The sequence below is a fragment of the Myotis yumanensis genome, unplaced genomic scaffold, assembly GCF_028538775.1.
Source record: "Myotis yumanensis isolate MYYU_CA2020_CCGP unplaced genomic scaffold, mMyoYum1.0.hap1 SCAF_2, whole genome shotgun sequence".
NCBI classification, from domain to species: Eukaryota; Metazoa; Chordata; class Mammalia; order Chiroptera; family Vespertilionidae; genus Myotis; species Myotis yumanensis.
The window spans coordinates 28,124,453-28,143,054 of NW_027223753.1; the positions used below are offsets into that span (position 1 = coordinate 28,124,453).

The 18,602-nt window shown below is 53.4% G+C and overlaps 1 protein-coding gene across 3 annotated transcripts in view; it reads right to left on the minus strand.

The window, feature by feature from the left end:
• The window catches only part of RNF220 (ring finger protein 220), a 231,288-nt gene that overhangs the window by 16,511 nt on the left and 196,175 nt on the right, over window positions 1-18,602 (minus strand). For 2 of the 3 annotated variants that reach the window (XM_070404907.1, XM_070404906.1), the window contains exons 3-5: window positions 12,929-12,974; window positions 9,244-9,345; window positions 3,109-3,151 (exon numbers count right to left, since the gene is read on the minus strand). In XM_070404907.1, coding sequence (XP_070261008.1) covers window positions 3,109-3,151; window positions 9,244-9,345; window positions 12,929-12,974 — 191 coding nt within the window. Of the gene's footprint in view, window positions 1-3,108; window positions 3,152-3,282; window positions 3,524-9,243; window positions 9,346-12,928; window positions 12,975-18,602 lie in introns of those variants that run through there. The other variant, XM_070404908.1, reaches the window with a different exon arrangement.

An 18,602-nucleotide genomic window follows, 5' to 3' on the forward strand; every position in this document is an offset into this window, starting at 1 on the left:
CCCTCAGGGGGGCCTGATGATTTCACTCGTCAGGTAAAATCCACTTTGTTCCTGGGCCAAGAGCCTAGAATCATCCCAGGAAGGAATTCTCTTATGGCCACTGGTCCCATTTTACAGAAGAGGAGACCGAGGCCCAGTCATAAAGATACAGAGAGTTTGAGTCAGAAAGCCACAGTACCTTGAGAGGGTAGCCCTGCCTACCCAAACCTGTTCCATCATTTCTAATCAGTGCAGAGGGGCTGGCAGGCCCCCGAGGCAGAGGGCTGCCTGCCATGCTGTCCCGCAGGGGGCTCAATTCCAAAGTGCACACCGCAAGCCCACAGCACTGCTAATTAATGCTGAGAGATGCAATCATTTCTAATTAGCTCACTAATCCCTCTCTGCAGCCCTCCTGTCACTGAAGCAGGAAGGGGTCAAAACAAGGGACTCTTCCTTCTAGCCCCTCCCTGGATGCAACAGCAGAAGCAGGGCTAGCCACTCAGAGATCAGATGGATTGGGATTAGGGGAAGGGGGAGTTAGCCATGGAAGGAAAGGTTCCCCACTGCAGGGCCAGGAAGAACTTTCTCAGGGACACTGACCCTGGGGGGAAGCTCATGAATGCAGATTAGGGAGGAGGGCAGGTTGAGAATTAATACAATTTAGAACTTCAATTGTGTTAGGCTCAGAGCCAAATACCTTACACAAGGTAGCTCATTTAATTCAATATCCTGTAGATCGGGTGCATTATCCATTTTAACAGATCAAGAAACTCAAGGCTCAGAGAGATCAAGGTACTTTTTAAGTAGCAAAAAAGGGGCAAAGGCAGGATAGGAAACCATAGCCTAAAGTGTTTTCCTGTCTTAAGAGTCTTCTTGATTGATCAGCATCAACAAAGATCAATCCCGTGAGTGTGCTAGGGCAGTAAGAATATGCACTTGGGGTCCAGCTCCTGCTTGTTGAAGGTCTGAGGAAGGGAGCTATTCCAACTCCAAAACAGAGTAGTCCTAGAAAGACCTAACTCAATAGGAAAGTTACTATCCCAGCAGGACTGAGCATGGAGTTTGAGAAACATTGGTCTGTGGCCTGGCCCATCTCTCCAATTTCCTGTGCTTTTGCTATAGATGTGATCATGTTGTGGTTCCCCACTTGATTTTGTGGACATAGATCTAAATTCCTTTGTCTTGACTGCCCTAACCCTTGATATCTCAGGTTCACGCCACCTTCACACTCTAGAGCAGCAATTTTCAACCAGTGTGCCACAAAAATTTTTAAAACATGCAATACCTGACTATTTACTCTTTTCCCTTAGATTGTTAAATAAAAATATGACTACAGGAGATGGGGGTGAAGGAGGGGGAGGATGGGAGATGGGTAAGAGGTAATCAACCAAAGACCTTGTATGCATATATGCATAACCCGTGGACACAGACAATAGGGTGGTGAAGGCCTGGGGCTGGAGGAGGTCAATGGGGGGAAAAGGGGACATATGCAATACTTTCAACAATAAAGAATTATTGTAAAAAATATGGCTACAGGCAACACAACAATAACCTTCCGGTGTGAATGAATCAAAATTATATTTATTTTTTGTCAGCTTGGCAAAAAATATATATTTTGGTTTGCCACAGAATTTTAGTAATTAGCTTACGTGTGCCATGGGATGAAAAGGTTGAAAAATCTCTGCTCTAGAGCCAGGGCTGGGCTGGAGAAGGGACGCTAGAGATCAGAAAGGCATGGAGCAAGGGACCTGAGAGTGCTCGAAGTCTGTATGAAGCAGTGTGAGAATAAAAAGGTCCTTTACCTATCATGCCTAGAGCCCAAAGGAATGCCTCCCTTATAAGACGGGGCCTATGATAAACACTGTGATGACTGAATAAAGAAATGAATCTCACAGAATCACCAAACAGGGCACAATAGTGGATGCTCTCCTTACCCAGGCCTCCCAGCACAGAAGACCCCTTGTAGTCCCAGGAAAGCACCCTGACGGATTAAACATCACCTGGAAATTCTCCGATAATCAAGGTAGGTTTGGTTATCTTCTCGCCAAAATAACCAAAGTATGGTAGGAGAAGTTTCGCTCCCAACACAGAGGCGACCTCTGAGTAGGTAAAGTCAGATTTGCCATGGAGATAGATAGCATGGCATGGTTGGAGAAGCCCAGGCTTTGGCGGTAAACAAACTCCAGTTTAAATCATGGCTCAGTCACACCCCAGCTGTGTGATTTTAAACAAATCAGTGTCACCTCTGCAAGCCTCAGTTTCCTCATCTACAAAACGTGTGTTAACACCTTCCTCTTAGAAGTGTTGTGATAATGCTCAACATGGTGTCAGCCCATAATGAATGCTTTCCCTTTCCCAGAATGAGGCTCAGCCTGGCAGCAGAAACTAAGTGGCAGGAGTTGGGAATCATTTACCAGCTGGCCCAGAGACCCTAAGCCCCCTACAGCCAACCCCCAGACACACCACACCCTAGTCGGTACAAAAAGCCAGGCTCATTCAATCGTGTTCTGCAAATAGGAATACTCCAGAGGTTTGAATCCAAGGAGGGGGGCAGGGGGGAACGGCCAGGTAGTGCATACACGGTGCGCTTTCAGACAGAGCTGTCGAGCCCACGCTGATCACCTTTGTGAAATGTGGGCCGACCGATAACTCAAAGAGCCCTGGGATGAGTTAGTTCCTGTTGCCGTGGGAACTCCTGATCTCATCGCATTGTCAAGTCTCAGCAGCGAGGCCGTATTCACACTACTGGGCACTGATTAAAAACTGGAAGAAAAACATTCTCAGCGCCCTGCCGGCATGTACAGTGAGGTCCCAGTAGTTTGCAAATTCAAAGCTGAGCTCCCGAGTGGAATTGTGCAGCGTGTTCCTCATCCTCTGGCACTCATCGCCCCCCAGGGCTCTTCAAGGCCCTGAGAGAGGCTTGGGCAAAAGTTGGGAGCCATACCCTCCATGTGACAGACGGGGAAACTGAGGGCGGCCCCCTCGGTTAGCACACACTCACGCACGGTGACTGCGAGGAAGCCAGCGGGCCCCAATGTCGGAGAGAGCCGGGCAAAGCCAGGAGCTGCAGGCAGCGAGGGAGGGAGGAGGCCGGGGGTGGGGCGGAGGGAGGGGCCGGCCAAGACTCACCATTCAGCCGGGTCTGCCGGTTGGCTCGCACTCGCAGGAAGGTCTGGGGGAAGAGCCCGGGCAGATGCAAAAAAAGAGAAGAGCGTAAGCTGCGGCCCGGAGTCCCGGCCCCCGCCTCGGCACCGACCCCGGCCCAGGCCAGTCCCGCCCCAAACAGCCCGTAAACAAACCTACTTCCTCCCTCCCGCCAGCCCCCCTGCTCCGCCGGCCGCTCCGGGCCCTCGGCATAGCCGCCGGGGGCTGCTCTAACGGGACCCCGGGGCCGCCGCGCGGTGCCGTCCCAGCCCCGGCTTCCGGCGCTCCGGGCCCCGCGGCCGCCCGGCCGGCGAGGGCGGCGATGCGAGCGGATTCCCCCCGGCTGCCCGGCGGCGGCGGCACTTCAGCTCCCAGCGGCGGCGGTGGCCATGTTGGCCCTGATCACGTGACCGCCGCCGTCGCGCGCCGGGGGTGAAAGTTCAAGAGGGGGGTGCGGCCGGACCGGGATCAGGAAACAGCTGCTGCACTCGGGTAGCCCCGGGCTGGGCCCGCCCTCGGGTTCCTCCCACAACCTGGCAGAACCTACGGGCCCCGGAGCAGCGGCCGGGTCCTCCCGTCCCGCTCCCCGCCCCTCCCCGCTCATGGTCCCGCCCGCCGAGCGCCGTCCCGGGGCGGCCAGGTGTTCGAGGTGGATCCCGCCGCTCGCCCCACCTGCCCCGCCCCCGCCCCTGTCCGTCCTGCAGTCGCGTTGCTGGAGGAGCCCGGCACTGCGGCTGCCCGCTGGACGCCGCTCGGAGCCGTACAGGCAGCGCCCATCCCCGCACAGGCGCCCCGTCCCCGGGCTCAGCTCAGAGGATCCGCGGCCACTCAGGGGTGCTCACAGCGGAGCCTCGCAGTGGGGTTTGGCCCCACCTTCCCTCATTCTGAACACTCAGAGAGTCTACCTTTAAAGTTCTTAAAACAACAGACAATCTTATCTCCGCCTCTGTGCATCTCCTGCTCAGAAACCGTCCAGGCCTCGCCGAGAGATGCCCTCCCGCACGTTAGACCTCGTCCATCCCCGCTTTGAGGATCGCCCAGGCGCATCCTGTTGGTGCCCAGCCAGGCCAGGGCCGGCGGGAGCCACGTGGGAACCAGCCCAGCACAGCGCGCGCCGCGGGCAGCCACCCCGAGTGCTTCTCCAATGGCCGCACCTCGGGGATGTTACTGCTCCAGGTCATAATCTTACGAACTTTCTAAGGTTGCGGCTGTCTCCCATCTGGCCTTCTGTTTTCCAGTTTCTCTCCCTGTGGCCCATCCTCCACACTACACAGTGTAAGCTTTGCATTCAAAATTGACCCTGCCTCCCCACTTGTTTAAATCCGCCAGTGGTTCTCCACCTGCACCTCTGCAGCGAGGCATCCAGCCCTGTCTGACCTGGTCTGCCCTCCAGACTCTGACTCCGCCCGCCTGCTCTCTCCCTGCGTCCTCTGACAGGTGTCACAGAGCACCCCGTGCTCTCCATGCCTCCATGTCCACTGCTTGGTTAACTGTTGTTCATCCTGCAGGACTCTGGAAGGCTTCACTTTCTTTTTCTTAAAATTTAAAATCTTTATTGTTGAAAGTATTACACATGTCCCTTTTTTCTCATTGATCCCTTCTCGCTCGCCCCGCCTCCTGCCCCAGGCCTTCACAGCCCTATCCTGTGTCCACTGGTTATGCATATATGCATACAAGGTCATTGGCTGATCACCACCCCCCCACCCCACCCCAGCCTGGAAGGCTTCACTTTCTCTCAAGGTTGGGTTAGTTGCCTCCTCTGAGTTTTCTTTTTCAAAAAATTTTTATTGTTTATACTTTGGCCATTTCTACTATTGATTCTTAGTTTCACATTTTGCCTTAGGCTGCATTTACACAATCAAACTAGTTTATTTATAGTTTGTTTTTTTAAAATATTTTTTTCAGATATAAGGTTAGTTTGAGATCTTTTAAAAAATATTTTTATTGACTTTAGAGAGGAAGAGATAGAAACATCAATGATGAGAGAAAATCATTGATTGGCTGCCTCCTGCATGTCCCCTATTGGGAATCGAGCCTGCAACCCAGGCATGTGCCCTTGACCAGAATCGAACCCGGGACCCTTCAGTCTGCAGGCCAACTCTATCCACTGTGCCAAACTGGCTAGGGTGCCTCCTCTGAGTTTTCATAATCCCCTGGCTTCCCTCTGATCTTATATATTTTGATTAGTTACATACCTGTCCCTTCTTCGGAGGTCATCTCTATCTAGTCACCTAGAACAGGGTTTTAGCATGCAGGAAATAATAGTGGGAAGGGGATGAGGAAACATGAGGGAAGCCTCTGAGCCCAGTGCAGGGCTGAGAAACAATCTAGGATTCAGGGATGGACAGACTCAAACTCAAATTCTGACTGTTACTTTTCAGAATATATGTGTTCTTAGAAAAGTCACTTCCTTTCTCTAGGCCTGTTTCCTTAGCAATAAATTGGAGGGCAATGAATCCTAGCTTGTACAGTTGCTTATCAGGGTAAAGTGATGTAATGGTTAAGAGGTTGGGTAACCCAGCAGGGGCTAAAAAAATGGGACTCCAAACAAGAAACCAAACCCCCTGATTTTGAGACTGAGTTTGATGATCAAAAAAGAGAAAAATCTGTGCCGGACCGGTTTGGCTCAGTGGATAGAGCGTCGGCCTGCGGACTCAAGGGTCCCGGGTTCGATTCCGGTCAAGGGCATGTACCTTGGTTGCGGGCACATCCCCAGTGAGGGGCGTGCAGGAGGCAGCTGATCGATCTCTCTCATCGATGTTTCTAACTCTCTGTCCCTCTTCCTTCTTCTCTGTAAAAAATCAATAAAATATATATAAAAAAAAAAAAAAAAAAGAAAAATCTGCCCTGGTTGGTTTGGCTCAGTGGATAGAGCATCGGCCTACAGATGAAAGGTCCTAGGTTCGATTCCTGTCAAGGGCATATGCCTGGGTTGTGGGCTCAGTCCCCACTAGGAAGCGTGCAAGAGGCAGCAGATCAATGATTCATGCTTCTCTCCCTCTCTCTCTCTCTGAAATCAATAAAAATAAATTAAAAAAAAAGAAAAATCCAATACAATTGAGCAGTTACTACCTGCCAGGCATTGTATAAAGATCAGGGGCTGTAACCGGTTTAGCTCAGTGGATAGGGCATTGGCCTGCGGACTGAAGGGTCCCGGGTTCGAGTCCGGTCGAGGGCATGTACCTTGGTTGTGGGCATGTCCCCGGTGGGGAGTGTGCAGGAGGCAGCTGATCGATGTTTCTGGCTCTCTATCTCTCTCCCTTCCTTTCTGTAAAAAATCAATAAAATATAAAAAAAAATACATTTAAAAAAAAAAAGATCAGGGGATAGGATACCCAGTTAGTCCCTAGGGCACTTTCCAACTTTATCTCCTACCAATTTTCCTTGTGTTTTACATTCTAACAAAACTGAACTGATAGCAGGTCCCTAGATGCACTGTTTGGGTTATACTGCTATGCCCTTTGCATATAGTGTTGCCTTGATCTAGAATACCCTTTATTCCTTGTTCACCAAAGTGAACTCCTACTTTACCTCTGAAACCCTGTTCAGTCATTACCTCCTCTGTGAAGCTTGCTCTGACTGATTTTCTCCTCTGTCCCCTGTGCAATTCTAGAAACTTATACCCCTGTCACAGCACTTAAAACACTGGGTCCTAATTATCTGTTTGCAAATGTAACCCCTTGAAGGCAAGGACACTGCGCTGAGCATGAGTGAATACAGCTAAATGTTTGAGTAATGGAAGGGAGTAAAGAAGGATAAGACAAGGTCCTTGCCTTGGAAGGACTCCAAGTCTAGTGGAAGAATCAGGCTCATTGTGATAGGTTAAACGTGGCCACTATTCTTTGCACCTGCTCCTATCAAGAACTACATCTCATCCCTTGATCATCGGTTAGCTTTGTGACACTTTGCCAAGTGATGTGTGAATTCCAGAGTCTGGGCCTCAAGACACCTTGTAGCTTTGTCCTTTGCCCTCTTGGTGTGACACTACCCTGAGACTGCCAAGTGAGGAAGCTGGTCTAACCTACTGGAGGATGAGAGGCCATGTGGAAGGGAACCGAGGTCCCCCAATCTTCCAGGTATGTGGGGAGGCCATTTGGGACTTGCCAGCCCAGCCAGTCCTCCAGCTGAATGAGTTGCAGGAGTAAGGAAAGGCCTAGTCAACCAACAGAATTATGAGAAATAATAAATTGTGTTAAGCCACTAAGTTTTGGGGTGGTTTATTATACACCAGTAGATAACCGAAACATACCGAAAGGGGTGAACACAGCAAAAGTTGGTAAGGGCAATAGTAGGGACACATCGGGGTCAGGAGAAGAGATAGCTAACTCAGAAAGTTTTCCTGGAGGTGATGGGATTTGGGCAAGTTGTTGAAGGGTAAAAAAATAAAATAGTCCTGTTAGAAGAAACAGCATATGTATAACATGGAGGCAAGAAAGGAATGGAATAATCGGGGAGTAGTTAGCATTAATTCGGCGAGCATAGCCCATAAGATTCATGGAGGGCAGTATTAGGAATGGAAGCTGAGGATACGGGTTGCATCTAAATCACAGAAGGCCTTGGAGCCATGCCTGAGCACCCATGCCTTAGCACGCCATGCCTCGGCCTAGTGGTGGTGACTCTGGTCCAAGTTCGTCAGCTGGTGAGGCCGACTGCTGTGACTGAAGTTGAGAGGATGGGTCCCTGGAAGCAGGGCTCTGTCCATACCTTTGAGGGAGACTTTCTGGACAGAGCCTTGTCTCCACATCAGGCCAGAATTCCCTAGGGTTGGGTCACTCCTCCATCTCAAACCAGGGTTGTCTGGGTGAGGGTTATGTCTCCCAGGTCCCAGACTGAGTGCCTTTCTCAAACCAGGGTTCCTGAGAGCAGGGATCCCTCCCGGGGTGGCACTTTGGGCTGTGCAGTTTGAGTCCCATACAAAAGCATCCCGTGGAGGAGATGCCAGTGGAAGCTGGTGTCCAGCCCACCCCTGGCGCTCCACTCTCTAAGCTCTGCACCCTGACGCCAGGCTGTGTCAGCTGGAAGAAAAGAGTGTTCAGAGAGAACAACTCTAATTCCAGCAAAGGTTTCACGGGTGCCAGCAGTGACGCTGGTTCCCTACCCCAGGTATGGGTCCCCGCTGCCTTGTTTTTCTGCATCAGATCAGGGCTTCTAAGTTAGGACTGTTTTTCCCTTTTCGCACTGGGGCTCCTGGAGAAGGCCTGTTGCCATATAGACAAGTGTTCCTTGGAGCAGGGCCCTGTTTTTCTCCATCTGACTGGGGCTCCTAAAGGCAGGGCCCTGTCTTTCCTCAGAAGGAGAAGCTTTGGGGGGAAGTTCTTTTTCCTTCGTATCACAAAGAAGGTCAAAACAGAGCTAGGATGTTACCCTTAGGCCTGCTCTGATGGCTTAGGGTTGTGTGATTATTTCCTTCCCTGTTTGCCAAGGCACTCACAGGCAATGTGTGCCCCCCCCGTGAACCCCCCCCCGCAGCTCTGTCTGGGCCCGATACCAAGGTTTGGCAGGACTGAATGGCTTTTGCTTGCTCGGGGGATCATGTGTTTTTGTTTTTTTAAAAAATATATTTTATTGGTTTTTTACAGAGAGGAAGGGAGAGGGACAGAGAGTCAGAAACATCGATGAGAGAGAAACATCGATCAGCCGCCTCCTGTACACCCCCCACTGGGGATGTGCCCGCAACCAAGGCACATGCCCGTGACCGGAACCGAACCCGGGACCCTCTAGTTCCCAGGCCGACGCTCCATCCAGTGAGCCAAACTGGCCAGGGCAGGGGGATCATGGTTTTGAAGTGTGAAGTCTTCAGGTAGTTCGGGCTATCTCTGGGTCCGTCATGACTCCGAACCCTACAGGATGCCTCCTGCTGGATGGGATGTTCAGAGGTGCTGAGAGCCCACCAGAGACTGGGGACCGTGGCTATGTCTCCCTAAAGTCCATCTGTTTAAGGCACAGACCCTGGAACCTGTGCCTTTCGGGGTCACTTAGGGGCACTAGACACAGAGGGAACCAAAAAGAGTTCAGGCCTCTCCTCTTGCCTCCTGAGGAGGGAGGAGTGAGTACCAGGCATGCCCGCTGAGCCCTCAGCCAGTGAACTTACTTCTCATGCCCATCCCGCCTGCTCCTCACCTGGTATCTGTCTGAGTGGTGCAGGTCATCGGTGGCCGATGAGTGTGGGGATGCTGTCGGAGACTCGCCTTCTCTCTTGATGGACGCAGACAACAGGAGGGACTGGAAGGAGAAAAAGGACACGTGGCCTCAGCGGAATGAGACCTGCAGTCAGGCCCCTAGTTTCTACTCCTATGGAGCTTTGGGATGGAGGCAGCGCGGAGGGTGGAGGGATAGAAGGACCACTGGCGATTCTGAAGGCATGTGGCCAGGCCCTGGGAGTGTGGTTGTGGGAAAGGATGGCTTGGTTCTCAGGATGGGTAGAGACCCCCCTGGAGGGCCCAAATCTCCTAGATCCCAGCTAATATCTACTCCGGGGGGAAGACTCCCAGCCTATTCACAGAGGCGACACAGGCTGTGTTTTCTCTTAGTGAGCAGAGACTCTGGGACCCCCCTGAAGGGTTAGGGGTAAAGCCACATACTGGCCACCCTGCCGGCCCCTAATACAGGCTGATGGCAGCCCGGCTATGGAGACAGTAAATTAAATAGTATGTATGAGTTTCTTGCGGGCAGCTAGGGATGTACGCTGGGTCCATTTATCCCCGCGCTGCGACGATGACCCTAGCAAAACCCCCCGCAAAACTAATCCCCCCATGTCAATCCTACACGGCCTCTTCTACATACGCCTGCAGTTTAGATTAATAAACTGTCCGCTTTAAACTGTGTGCGAGCATCACAATTCTAAATACCACATGGCACGTTCAGCCTGCTCTTGTTGGTTCTTGCCAAGGCCTGTTCAGCTGCAAAGTGGGGGCCTGGAGGCCTGAAAGCAATCCATACTCTCTCCCCCCACCTTCTCCAGCCTGTGCAGCTCCGAGCCAGCAGCATACAATTCCCTAGGAGGCCTCCCCAGCCTAGAAAACCATGCCAAATCGCCAGTGACAGCCCAAAGAAAGCAATTTGGGAAAGATGGAGCAGCCATTTATCCTTCATCTCCGACTGAGCCGTAGGATGTGACCCGCATGCCGTGGCCATGCTGCACATCCTCAGGCAAGGGCCCCGGGAGGGGAGGGGGCAGCTGCTGGCTGGCAGGGCTCCCTGACGCGGCCTCATCCCAAGAGCTGCAGCAGGGAGGCTGGGAAGGGCCTGGGGTGGGGATTCCCTGCTTTGGGAGCCTCTTCTTCACCCACCCAGGCCCAGGGGGAGGCCTAGTAGGGGACCTGGCCCCGAGCTCAGAAAAGAGGTGGGCTTTCGGCAATGCCCTTCCCCTGCTCTGTAGGAGGAGGATGCTGAGGAGGGGAAATAATGTAGCCTTGCCCCCCACTGTCAGAAAGCTCAGGCAGTGTCTCCCCCCACCCCTCTTCCTCTCTAGGTTAGAAGCCCTGAGAGGCCTCAGCATTACACCTGGGGCAAGTGGAATAAAAAAAGGTCACTGGCGCTTTTTAAACATGGACCAAAAAGCAGTAAAATGTGCTTTGAAAAAAAAAAAATCCCGGCATTAAATCATGACTTTTTGCCTGGCTCTTCGCCTCATTAAAAGTGGCCTTTTGGAAGGTAAAATTATCATTGTAAGCGATAAGATCTTTAAGAAAATAATTCACGGCTTCTTCACCCTTTAATATGATAGCCGCCACCGGCTAATTTTTTTCTTAATGGCAACGAGGCCATCAATCTTGTCGAAGGCCCCCTCGCCCTCTCCTCCTCCTCCCTCCCTCCTTGTCCCTGTCTTCTCAGTCTCTTGCTTGAACCTTCTACCTCGTGCCTCTTCCGTCCATGACCTGCTTCCCTAAAGCCTCAGTCAAGGCAGAGGACAGACCCTGAAATGTCAGCTTTGGGGGTGGAGCGCATGTCTGGAAGGGGCTGAGCGATGGCCCTTGCCTTGGAGTGTGGGCAGCTGCAGGAATCTTCCCCTCCTGGCAGTGGATTCTGACTTGGGAGTGTGTGCATTGTGAGCATGGGGACTATGCGTCTGTCCTTAGCACACCAGTCTTGCTGGGGTCCCCGTCTCAGTCCCGCCAGCCACGCTCAGATATCGGGTGTCAGTGGTTGAATGGCCGAACTGGCAGCTTGTCCATGACCAACCTGCTACTGTAACCACGACTACTGAAGGCTTCGAGCGGGGCCAGGCTTAGAGAGTGTGGCTCCCCACCCCCATGACCCACAGCTGCCGGTCACCCCTGCCTCTTCTCGCAGGGCTGGGAGGGCTTTGCTTCCCGGGCCAAGGCCTGCCCTGAGACTAGGCTGGACCAGTTTGCTGTGTGTTGGGTGGTTCCCCTGAATGAAGGTGCGAAGTTCATTCCTACCCTTTATAAGGCCTGCAGGGGAGTGGGGACCACTCCTGGAGGTAATATTGATCCTTTCCCCAAAACTGCCCTCTCAGAGGTCACGAGGGCCTTTAAGCAATCTAAACACAACAATCTCCTTCTCCAGCTTCTCTGATTGCTGACCACACCAGAGGTTTTGGAGCTTTTCCCCCTTAGGATTCTGGGATACCCTGTTCTTCTGTGCCCCTTCTAACTCATGACTGTTCCTCTTCTGTCCCTTTCCTGTCTCCCGTACCTTATGTTTTTAAAAAAATGTTTTTCTAAAAATTGATTTTAGAGAGAGGATGGGGGGCGGAGAGAGAGAAAGAGAAACATTGATGTGAGAGAAAACTATCAATTGGTTGCCTCCAACACAGGATCAAACCCCCAACCTGGGCATGTGCCCCCACTAGGAATCGAACCTGCCAGCTTTTGGTGTCCAGGACGACAGTCCAACCGACTAAGCCACACTGGCCAGGGCTGCTATACATTATCTTGACCCCCAATGCAGGAGCCCCCAGATTCTCTTCTTGGCTTTTGCTCTCATCTCTCCATACACCCTCCCTCATTGCTTTCACCCATTCCCAAAGCTTTGACACTCACTCCTCACTCCCTGTACAAAGGACTAGGGATTCCTGCCCTTCCTGTCATATGAGAACTTAAGAGAAAGGATGCCGAGGTGTGAGGAAGGGGGCACTCACTGAGCGAGGGTTCAGTCTTCCTCCCCAGGTCCCCACTCCCTCAAAAGCACCCCCTTTGAGGAAGCAGTACCATCTGCCTCTGTGGCCACCTATGGGGAGCTCTTGGTACAAATCAGGTCATTGTGCTGAGACCTTTTTGGCCCCTCCTTTGAGCTGGCTACTTGTCCTTCACTTTTCCTTTCTCCATCTGATGCTTTCAAACTTCTCTCCCATAGAGTCTGTTCAGAGGGGCAGACTGTCTCCCCAGATGAGTCCAGTATCCTCTCTGGCTTCCTGTTGCCCTCAGGACAAAGTTTCTCTCTCTCTCTCTCTCTCTCTCTCTCTCTCTCTCTCTCTCTCTCTCCTGGCTTCTAAGGCCTGTGCCATCTGTCTTGAGCTGCACTTCTATATTTCCCTTTACTTGCTGCAGTTCACCTTCCTCCTTTGAGTCCCCCCAGCTTTAGAGTCTGGATCCCCCACAGCCACAGGGCATTTTTGGCTTTAACCCCTGTCCTGACTGGAAAAGGAGGAAGTCAGATGAGCTCACACTCAGACGACACACACATACACTCAAGCGCACAAGGCAGCCCTAGGCCTCGGGCCGACGCTGGAACTCTAGAGATATTTGTTCCAGGAAGAGCTCCTTTTATCCTCAAGTGGGACCAGTTCTGGGTGGGCCTAGGGTAGGATGGGCAGGAGGAAAACACACAGTTGGCCACCTACCTTGGGAGTACCTGGAGCCATGGCATCCTTCAGAAGGGAATTCTTGCTGCCAAGAAAGAAGAGAACAGGGTGACCATTCCACATGCTGCCCAGGGCATGCGAGAGTAGAATAGCAAGAAGACCCCAAAAAGAGAAGGCATAGCCAGCCTCGCCCAGCCCATTTCGGCCAAGCTCCACTCTGCCTAGCTCAGTGTCCACCAGGGGCTAAGCACCAGAGCTGGCTCCTGGGAAGCGGGTATAGACACTAGATATGGTAGGCTCCCCGGTGGATCTGAGGAAAGAGGCTTTACCTAACTCCTGGTATCGGCCCTGAAGATTCCGCCTGTCCTGGATACCCCCTTTCCTCCACCCCCTGTCCCCAGCCTGCTCTTAGCTCCTCGGGGACTGGGGTGATGGAGCTGACATGGCTCTTGTCAATTCTCCCTCCAACACGCTGCAAACTGCGTTAGGCCAGGAATGATCTCCCCCTGATTCAATTTGTCAGCCCCAGGCCCTCCGGCATCGGGCGCGGCAGGCGGGCGGGAGCTGGGCCCTGAAATATGGTGGGTGGCTTGGAGCAGGCGGGGGCGGGGGCAGGAGGTGATGGATGGGCTGTGGGGGAGGCGAGGACTGTGTTTAATAACAAAATTGGTATGCAAGGCCACATCCCGCGCTAAGCATGAGTGATCCAGAGCCACAAAGTATTACAAATCCCCGCTAAACAGATGCTGACAATGGAACAAGACGTATCAAATCAGATCCACTTCAGAAACATTAATATCCCTGTTCCTGTCCCTCCCTCCCTGCTGCCCCCGCTATGCTCACCACATCTGTGCTCACACATTCATGCACGTGCACTCACTCAACGCCCCCCTGCCACACACACACACAAATACATGCACACAGAGGTGCTGGCTGATACACGCACGGAGGCAGACACAGCCCGTTCACACAGGGTCCCTGCACAGACATGTGTACAAGCTGTCCAGGTAAAACATACCCACAGACACACAAAGACACACACCCAAGGCAGAGCACGTGGGGGCAGACACAGACTCACTGGGTGTATACACAGGGAGCACCCTCAGGGTGAGACATGGACACACCCGACACACAGGCAAAGGGATAGGCAGATGCAGAAAAAAGTAGTCGTTCTCCATCAGGGCCATTTACCCCCAGGGGACATCTGGCAAGGTTTGGAGACATTTTTGATTGTTATCACCTGGGGTGGGGAGTTTGCTGTTGGCATTTAGTGGGTAGACAACATTAACCATCCTATACTGTATGGGGTAGCCTCTCCCAATAAAGAATTATCCAGCCCCAAATGCCAATAGTGCCGAGATTGAGAAACCCTGGTATAAAGGCAGATATACTCATATCCATTGTCTCTCTATCATGCTCTCAACAGTCACGTAGGTACGTGTGGTCACACCGGTGCTCAGACAAGCAAACAGATGCACAGGCACAGAGTCCTATTCCCAGAGACATGTCCATAAAGACACATTCACCAGTCACCCTGCCTGGATGGAGAGCTGCTCCCTATCCACATCCACATAAATGCATACTTAGATACAGAACCGACACCCCCCCGCCCCAGACACTCAGGCACCCACAACGGCAGACACACGGACACACGCCCACGCAGATATGTATGTGACAGTGCAGGGGCCCCCAGGCTCGGCAGCGGGCGAGCCTAAGGTCTGAGTGTAAAACAGGGCTGTCTGCCTGTCTCATCACACAGGGGGAGCATCACAGCCCGGGGAGGACAGGCAGACAGACCAGGTTCCATTCAATTACACTTTGCTCATAAATGGTCCTTGTATTCCTGCTCCATGCCTGGCCCTGATCTAGGTACTGGGATCCAGAGAAAAAACCGGGCTGCTCTTGAGGAGCAAGTAGCTCATGAGTTCCTGACTGTCATCATTCCCTCAGTCAACAAGAACTGACATCTCCATTGCGCTGGGCACTGTGCCTGGCCCTGCAGATACAGATGTGAGGCAGCCGCTGTATAACGTTGTTCTCACCGGACCCCTGAACTGAGGTTGGAGTATTACTACCTGAGCAGGATCAGGTTGGAACAGAAAAGGAAGAAATGGACAGTTACGGTGCCCCCACCACATGCGGCAGCCTGCGCTAGGTACGTCATATGTGTTATCTTAACCTTCACAGAAATGTTTCAAAGTTGACGAACAGGGACACCTCTCTGCTCACACAACCCGGATTTGCGTTCCTGTCTGACGGAGCCCAAAGTGCTGCTTTTCCACCGCCCGCCCAGCCTCCCTAACCATACCCAGGGGTTAGGATGAGATCTTTTTCTCTCGGCTTCGGAGAGGGTCCTGCTGACTCTGGGCTCTACTTGACGCTGTTGATGAATAGAAATGGGGACATTGAGGGTCCGAAAGTCCAGTCTTCCTGGACCTTTTCCTGGCGATTCTCTTCCCTTTCCCTCGTTTAGACTGGTACAACCCCAGACTTCTTCCCTCCCTCTGAGCCTGCACCCGCCCTACCTTTCCTCTAACTACCTGATCACCTCCAGATGTGCCTGGTCCCCTGGAGACAGGAGTCTGGCGAAGGGCCCGCCTTGGCGAGGAAAGGTCTGAGCCCCAGAGCTGCAGGCAGCCCGCCTCCCGCCCAGCCCATCCACTCAGCTCTGCCTTCCGTCCCTCCCTGTTTCCACAGACCGCCCCCAACGATTTCCTCCCTTCCTCAGTCACTCGCTGCCTAGTGATCCATGGGTTTTAAATTATAACTGGGACCCAGGAAACGCGTTCCTAAGTACAATATTCATGGGCTGGGCTGACACTTTTAATTAAGGTGATTTACACTGAATTATCCTTGGAAATAAAGAAATGGTGCACTGCCCGGGAATAAACCATCATCACCAGCCGCCTTTGTAAGTTACACTTCGTTTTAATCTATTTGGGGAATTGTTTATCTAGTTCATTACCCAACCAAACACCGAGGCCGGCCTTAAATAAGGCTTAAGTGGGGGTGGGGGCACTGCCAGCTCCACACCCCGCCTCTCCTCCACGCGCCCCAGCCTCCCTCTGGGTCCTTCCAGCCCCTTTAAAGCACTGACCAGACAGCCAGCTTCTCAGTCTAGAGGCCAGAACTTGGAGTGGCTCAGGAAGCCTCCCAGAAGAGGTGTCTGAGCTCAGGCCCAGCCAAGCCAAGCCTCCCTTTTAGGTTCCTGTAATCTCTCCAAGTCCAAGGCCTTTTCCTCTGGGTGGGAACTCCTGCCTGGGGGCCACAGAGGAGTTTGGGCAACCCTTCCTCCCACCGGCCCTTCCATCTCCAGCTCCCATCTGTGTTCCTGCCAGTACACATCAGGTCTCCACCACCACAGCTTGGCTTAGCCTGCCAGAGCCCTGCCCACCATCTCCTTCCCTCAGACGTTGCTTCTCTGCCATCAGTACCCTTCCTGCCACCCAAGTCAGGAAGCTCTTCCTAGTAAGTACCCACTGAGTCATCAGCTAAGTTCTCTTGCTTCTTCCTCCACCACTCTCTCATCATTCCCTCTTCCCACTGTCCTTGTGCTAGGCCAGCCTCATCATCTGTCCCCTGGACCAGCCCAACCTCCTCACTTGCCTCCCTGCTTCTCCTCCAACTCACGCCCACACTGGCCTCCAGAGTGATTCTGCTACAGCTCAGCACCCTCATCAGCTTCTCCTGGCTCACCAGTGTTCTACTTCCCCATTACCTCTAGGACAACCCTCCAGCATCAAAGGCCCTCCACTATCTGTCCTCAGTCGAACGTTGCCTTCCTTGTTCTAACTAGCCGATCCTGGGGTCTAATGGAACCCTGCACAGGACTGGGGGGAAAGAGCGAGGATGGGGCGAGGGAGGGTGTGTGGACATCGCCTCTGAGCTGGAATGTAAAAGGACTTTGAAGAGTGTAAGTCTTTGCTGTCGGAGGTCTGACTTTTCTTCCTGTAGGTGTCCACCTGCCCGTGTGCCTGTGGGAAGTGGTTCTCTCGGGTGTGTGAGCTCATCATGGGTGTTGGAATGGGTGTGTGTGTGTGTGTGTGTGTGTGCCTTTGCATCATGTATATGTTTGAGTCTGAAAAGCGGCCAGCCCTAGTTTGGGAGCTGGAAGGTCCCGCTTCTCTGTGGGGACCCTGGGGGAGATCTGAAGTAGCAGCTGCTGGGGTGGGGGATACAGGGAAGGAGAGGGCACAACACCAGGCCCCCCTGAAGGGCTCCTTGGGGAACAACCACGTGGATGGAGGGACAGTCCCTCCTGGGTGAGGCAGAAGTGGGCTGAGGGAGCAAAGGGAGGGCAAAGGAGGCAAAGGCAGGGTAAGAGAGGAAAGGGAATGGGTGGAGAGAAGAGGAAAGAAGGAAGGGGAGCAGAGAGGGGAAGGGATCATGCAGCAGAGGGGAAGTGCTGGGGAGGAAGCCCCCAGCCTTGGGCCATGGATGGGGGAATGCCCTCATTCGGGCTCTACCCGCCTGCAGGACTCAGTTTCCCCATCTGTGAAATGGCTGGTAAAAGGCCACTCTCAGCGCAGGGAGCTGAGGGCCGCTACAGGAGGAGCGGGAACCGGGTGCCACATCTTTTTCCAGCCTCTGCTCTCCTCCTGCCTCGCAGAGAGCAGGCAGGGGCGGGGCAAGGGCAGCTAAGGCTGGGCCCTCCCCGCTAGCCCGCAGGGAGCTGACACGCTCCTAGGGAATTTATCACGCACCCAATTACAATGTTAATTGGCAAGTTCCTGAAATCAATTAATTCGCAAATTTTTTCCAATTAAAAATCCAGATAAATCACGAGGGCGGCGGCGGCGGCGGCGGGCCGGTCCAGCCTGCAGCCCGGTGGGCGCAGCGGCCGCAGGGAGGGGAGAGGGGCGGCGAGGGGAGGGGGCTGCGGGCGCGGCTGCCCTTGAACGCCTTTGCCGGCCGGTCCGACTGTCAGCGCGCCGGGCTCGGCGGGGCCGAGACAGATAAAACCATCGACCCGTCGCCGCCAGCGCTTCGGCTTTATCGATCCGACGGGAATTTCACTTGCTGTGCAGATCCCGCTGTCCGGCTGTCAGACATGGGGGGGCGGGGGGGGCGTGCCAGAGGTTAGGGGGTGCTGGGCTGGGCCTGGACGTGAGGGGCACAGAAGTGGGGGAGGCAGCACAGAGACGTGAGGGGTGGCGCGGATGTGGGAGTTTGGGTGGGAAATGGACGTGGAGTAAGGGTGTGAAAGTAGGGGATGCTTTGAGGGGGGAGGAGGGACAGGTGCAGGGTCAAGGCGGGGGTGGAATACGAAAGGCTGTGGGAGAAGTCACGTCCTGGGCAGTGCAGGGGTGGGGCCATGGGACAAGGCTGTAGTGTGGCCCCCACTGAGGAGGCAGAAAGCAAGCGTGGACCCCCATTCTCCAGGCCCTCCTAGGGGTGCACTGCTTTTACAAGGCTCTGCAGGTCCCTCCATCTCTGCCTCTAATCTCTGTTCCTGTTGAGGGGAAGTCTCCCATTGGGAGCCCATTACCCAGAAACCCTCTGGCACAGGCAAGGGGTGGAACTCAACTGCAAATGGATGTCTGCCCCGTCCAGGCCGGTCCCAGGTGTGTGTGTGTGTGTGTGTGTGTGTGTGTGTGTGTGGTGAAGAGCATGGACACGCGTTAGATTGCTTGCTTGAGTGTAAATCTTTACCATTTTATTAGCTGTGCAACCTTAGAGAAGTCATTTAACCCCTCTGTACCTCAGTTTCCTC